Source organism: Eptatretus burgeri, chromosome 17, assembly GCF_056783735.1.
Source record: "Eptatretus burgeri isolate ZD-2024b chromosome 17, Ebu_testis_v1, whole genome shotgun sequence".
Taxonomy (NCBI): domain Eukaryota; kingdom Metazoa; phylum Chordata; class Myxini; order Myxiniformes; family Myxinidae; genus Eptatretus; species Eptatretus burgeri.
Window position 1 is genome coordinate 11,948,577 of NC_140977.1, and position 6,000 is coordinate 11,954,576.

The following is a 6,000-nucleotide window of genomic DNA, read 5'->3' on the forward strand; positions in this document are numbered from 1 at the left end:
CTGGCTGGCTCAGCACAGGCCTCGGGTCACGCGTCTTCAATCGCGATACCAACGTAATCCTGAACCTTACCAGTTGGGGAAATAGAACCCTGGTTACAGACTGGTTTTGTCAGATGCCGAGCGTTTTCTGCCAGTCTGTAACCATTTTGGTTTTATATGCCAATCGAACGGATCGTTCCTCGACGCGACACGAATTAATCCATAGCGGCAACTTCATACGAACCTACCAGATTTATTGGGGAACATCAGGGAACACGACACAAGCAAAACATTTACGACAATGTTTTTATTAACAATCTTTAACCCGTTCTTAACTAGGGAACTACGGATTACAGGTTTCGAGGGGGTCGCTACTGAGATATGCCTTATACAACATGCAGACAAGACAGACAGACAGCATGCATGCAGACAAGACAGAGTACTTGGTGAGGTTTCATGGACGAGAGGAAAGTGTCAAAAGCACGAATGTCGCTCGTAACAAGCGAATGTCCACGGATTCGAGCCCTCAGCCCGAACTCGAACACGCCACGTGACGAGACGGCGCTCGCCTTCCTTTTCCGCACCGCACACGGTCTCCGCGCGCTCTGACCCCACGTAAGGTCGACGGCACAAGACCGTCAGATCGATGATGGGCCTCAGCTGATTTCTCTCAAGGTCCAGCATACAAATCCAGGCCTGGCCTGTGCACCAGACAAGGCCCAAATTGAGGTGCCGAGCTCTGGCAAGCGGATCGACAAACGTGTCGAGCCGTGAGGTGAGTAAGGACCGTCAGAGGCTCCGTCGTTTCCTCTCTTGCCTTCCCGCCTTGAAGCCCAACTCCTCAACTCGGTCCTCTCAGTTTCGTTCTCTGCAGAATCACCTTTTCTTTCCTTTTCTACGCTCGCCTCTCAAAGCCGATTGCCGTTTCTCTCACGGCAGAATCACCTCCTCATAAGAGTCGATTGCCGACCTGACGTGCAGGCCGCCTCTCCCACTGCCCAAAAAGGCAGACTCAACATGCAGGCCGCCTCTCCCACTGCCCAAAAAGGCAGACTCGATGTGCAGGCAGCCTCTCTTACTGCCAAAAATGCAGACTCGGCGCGCTCAGGTTCAGCGTCTCTCCGGCAGATTCAACACTGTCCCTCCTTCGTTCGCTCACTTCGAAGCCACTCGCTCCTCCCCCTTTACGAAGCTGACAAACTCCTCCCCTCAGTTTCACTTCCTCTTTTTGGCCACACCCTCTCAGCCGACTGGGCGGCGCCTCGTCTAGGATGGGGAAGGAAGAAGAGGGAGCTCTCGATCCACCACCACCGCACAAACAATAAACAACCTCTTCCACCTCCCGACACACATGTAACGTCCATTTTACCAAACAACCTAGCTAAACATGCATTTAATGGGGGATCTGAGCTAATCCTATATTTAGTAGCCCAATAAGGGCCATTTCCGAAACAATACCTAAATACCCACGTCGTCCAACTACCGGGGAAACCACACCCTCGACCGACTTTGTCCGAATTGAGTAGCTATCACCGACTCGGATCTGGTGTAACCGAGCGGAAGTTACCAAAGCCGCACCGGACCAAATGAACAATTTACGGCACGAATGGCCTAATTCTCAATACGCACCATGCTAGGCCAATGTCAATAGGAAAGCCAATAGGCCAATAGGAAAGCACAGAAAACGAGCTGGTACATTTAACAGGGGTTTATTTATAACAATAATCGGGGAGGGGAAGCACACAAAGAGCAGAGTTATCACGAATAAAGAAATGTAATGTACAAGCAAAGTAAAGCACTTACACAATTTATCCTTACAGACGGGGCCCACGGACATGCATACACACACACACACACACACACACACACACACACACACACACACACACACACACACACACACACACACACACACACACACACACATAAAAGAAATGGACCCTGTGGGTTTAGTTCGGTAGAGCCGGGCCGGGGTATCTGTCCCGCCTCATGGGTCACACTGACTCGAACCACCACGGTGGGACTCGAACCCACGACCCGAAGTCCATGGCCCACGACCCTGGCTGCTCGGTCACCAGACTTGCCCTCCAAAGGACCGCAGACTGCTCCAACCACGACCACGACCATCTGCAGAGCCCTCGTCGACAACCACTCAGCCACGATGACAGACCGCTCGGCAATCACCACGAGCTCCTCTCTGCCGAACCCTGGTCGTGACAACCACTCCACTCTTCTGAGGTGGGAGGGTCTCTTATCCTCGCCACTTGCCTCCTGATTGGACGAGGGGTTGTCGGACGACTCGTGGTCACCTCCCGATTGGCTGGGGCATGCGTGTCATGCTTGTCCTCCGCTCATTGGCTGGAGGAAACGGTCCATGCCCTTTTTTGGGGCAGAGCCTCGATCCGAAGTGCCGGAGGCTCCACCCACATCCTCAGCCAAAAACACGTGGGCAATGGCGACTGGGTCAAGTGAGGGATGGTGGCGTTGTTGTTGCCGTTGTAGTTGTTGTAGTTGTAAAAACTTAACTAAAAAAATAACTCGTAGCGCACACATGTAATTCCCATTAGACAGAAGGATGGGACCCTGACTATAAACACATACTTATCGAAATAACTGAACTACGGGGACTCTGGCTGTCTGTGTGCACTAGGTTTCCAAATCCGGAACAATATTTTGGGAGGATGGTTAAATCGTTTTTCCTTTTTTCACTTACATGTAAAATTTGGAGTGTGGAGCATCTCACATCTCTCATTTCCCCCATACTCATATTGTGTGATTATATTATAGTCATAAACTTATCTCTCAAAGTTATCAAGTCCTGGGAATCTAAATTGGTTTGTTATTTGCTATTTCCGTAGAGTGCATTGGTGAAATGGAGACTTAAAAATTTAGCCTAATTGGAAATAAATAATTTTCTGTAAAAATAACTAACAAAACAAGTAAACACAGTGTGACGTGTTCTCTGCATAACTCGGTTTACCTTCGAGCAGTTGATCATCTTTGCTCGGCTCCGCAGGAGGTAAAACGCACGGTTCCTGCTTTACATGCTCATTGCTCAAATCATCTTGGGAGGTCTGAAGAGAGTCACTCTGGAAGGTTTCCATCTTCACCAGAGGAGCTTCATCTGCAAACCGTGTGACATCAGTTAATTACAGGAACAAATGGGATAAACGAGTGAATCCAAACGAGAGAAAAAAAAACCCCTCAGAGTTTTGAAACATAGTTTGGTCAAGCCTTGTGTGAGAACTGTCAACCAGAGAGTTGGTGTCAAAGCCACCCAATGCTCACCTATTTATACATTTATCGTTTTTAAAAGACTAGTCTAATAATATTTTTTTATAAAGCATTGCAGTGAAGTCTGATCCAAATAATTTTAAAGCAATATATGTATTTGTATATTGTAATCAGTAAAAAATAGTATGGTAGATAAAACCATTAGAAAGGAAAAAACTTTAACGTTGATGTGCTACAAAAAAGTTAAGTTCAAAACAGGTCAAAAATTTTTAAAATTTGAATTTTTTTTTAAATTCAACTTCACTACATCAATAATATACCCCAAAGGAACCTCCATGCCAAATATCAGCATCCCAGTACACATATTAAATGAATGGCAAGCTTCTAAATAACTTGCACCAAAAACTTTAATGTTGATGTGCTACAAAAAAGTTAAGTTCAAAACAGGTCAAAAATTTTTTAAATTTGAAATTATTTTTTAATTTCAACTTCACTACATCAATAATATACCCCAAAGGAACCTCCATGCCAAATATCAGCATCCCAGTACACATATTAAATGAATGGCAAGCTTCTAAATAACTTGCACCAAAAACTTTAACATTTTCACGCTGACGCTCACGCCGGGGGTATCGCTATAGCTCTCTGTTCTTCGAACAGGCGAGCTAAAAAACAGAAATGTCTTGGCCCAAATCCACTTCTAATTTGACAAATGAAAAACATTTTATTCTGCTCGAACGACTTAAACACATCGTATTTCAACGAAACATCGAACAATGAAACACGAGCGGGAATGTTGAAAAAAAAATTCCAGAATTTGAGTTAAGTTATAGGAAACTATAAAACAAATTAAAACAATTAATTAAGTGGAAAAGTACATCATCATTCTAATGTTTTTCTTTTTGTTAAAATAACAATGACTGCACTGTGGTCACAACCAGCGACATAATTACCCCTGACCCCCCCCTTCCCTCCCCCCGGGGGGAGCGGGAGGGGAGTAGTAAAGGAAAAGGGTATTCTGCTCCTGTAGGGAGCGCATGTTTCTAGTATCTAAAATTAGGCAAAAATATAGATAAACATCCTCAAAAATTATTTTTTTGACAAAAACATTGCGAAGTACATCCGTTTTAAAGTACAATAATGGTTGATAACTTTTTCCTGAAAAATTGGAAATTTCACTTTCAACCCCGCGATTTCTCCGTTGTGAGGTCTGCTCTATTTTTTTTTTCTTCACCACTCTTTACTCGACTTCTAAATGTGAACAATCGATATCCTGATGAAATGTTCGGAGTAAAATCGCTCGTGTTTCTGAAAATGTAACGTTTAAGATTTATGTTTGAAACGATGTATAAATTCAATATAGTACCACAAGCTACAATTTTTCCCAATTTATATTACCTCATTTATATTATGTAAGAAGCGAATGCAAAAACTATGACTATTGTAGAGGTAAACAAAATAATCAAGGGTAAATAGTGTTATGCCTGGTCTTGGCTTAATGGTTAGGGTGGTGAGCTTGGGATCCCATTCGGCTGTTGAATTAATACCAGGTGGGGTTGACTCTGCCTGTCGTCCTTCTGAGGTTGGCAAAATGAGTGCCAGCTTGCTGGTATCCTGTGTTGGAGTGGCAACCTGTCCAGGATTGTGCGCAATAGCCAAGGAGACTGCTTAAGCAGCACCAACGCTCTGCACCGAGTATGGTCCCAATGGATGGATGGATGGATGGAATAGTGTTGTGTAACGCCACTGGAAATACTTCCCCCAACTCCTCTGCAACGCTCCATAACGGGCCCCTACGTGTACGCAAGTTGCAGGTGGATGTGGTGACCTCTCATTTACGCTTGTAGTTTACTGTACATTTATTTTACTTAGAACAAATAAATTGTACATAAACGTTGATGGGGAAAAGTTTCAAAAAAAACAAACATGTAAATTGAGCAGACGACTTTTGCCGAGTGGTGGGACAGCTTTAATCAGGAGTGAAGCACATTTTACTCAGTCGTGGTCACTTCCTCACTCTCTCGCTGTCCACCTCCCGGCGACTCCTCGACTCCAATGTTCTTCAAATCTTCTGTTGCTTATTCTCTGGCTTTGTCTGTGATCTCTTTTATTGTTTTTTTTTTCTCATGACCTATATGCTGTTGATGCAATCCTGGGAAATTTATACACTGGGACTGTCTCCAGTCCAGTCAGCAGGTGTGTGTGTGTGTGTGTGTGTGTGTGTGTGTGTGTGTGTGTGTGTGTGTGTGTGTGTGTGTGTGTGTGTGTGTGTGTGTGTGTGTGTGTGTGTGTGTGTGTGTGTGTGTGTGTGTACATCACAGAAAAAAACAGGGCTGGGCCAATGTCTATCAAATTTTGTAAATGTGTTGGTAGTACACAGGGTCAGGTCAGGGGCACACAAAAGAAAATCCCCACCGTGTGAGAAAGAGGAGACAACTTCACCTGTACACGTGTAACAGTGCAAGTGGTTTATTGACTCCTGTTCCAGACAGGGGGGACTTTTTGACACTGTGCAAAATCGAATTTCCCTACCTCCCCCACTATCTCCCCCTCTCTCTTCCCCGAGGCTGCCCCCTCAGGGAGCGGGTGTTTCTAGTTTGGATAAATACTGCACTGATGGAATGGACACTTGTACAGTGAGAAACACAACAGGTACCAAATATTGTTGCGGATTTGGAAACCTGGTGCACACAAACAGACAGCAGTCCGTCAGCTTAGTTATTTAGATTAGTATGTGTTTCGAGTTGTGGTCCTGTCCTATGTTTAATGGGTGATTAATTGTACGTG

The 6,000-nt window shown here is 44.9% G+C and overlaps 1 protein-coding gene across 5 annotated transcripts in view; it reads right to left on the reverse strand.

The window, feature by feature from the left end:
* LOC147009324 (uncharacterized) overlaps positions 1-6,000 on the reverse strand; it is a 29,143-nt gene that overhangs the window by 20,524 nt on the left and 2,619 nt on the right. For 4 of the 5 annotated variants that reach the window (XM_085861999.1, XM_085862003.1, XM_085862002.1 and 1 more), the window contains exon 3: positions 2,960-3,103. The exons of the other annotated variant lie outside the window; for it this stretch is intronic. In XM_085861999.1, the coding sequence (XP_085718125.1) occupies positions 2,960-3,103 (144 nt within the window). The remainder of the gene's footprint in view (positions 1-2,959; positions 3,104-6,000) is intronic. 5 annotated transcript variants of the gene reach the window in all.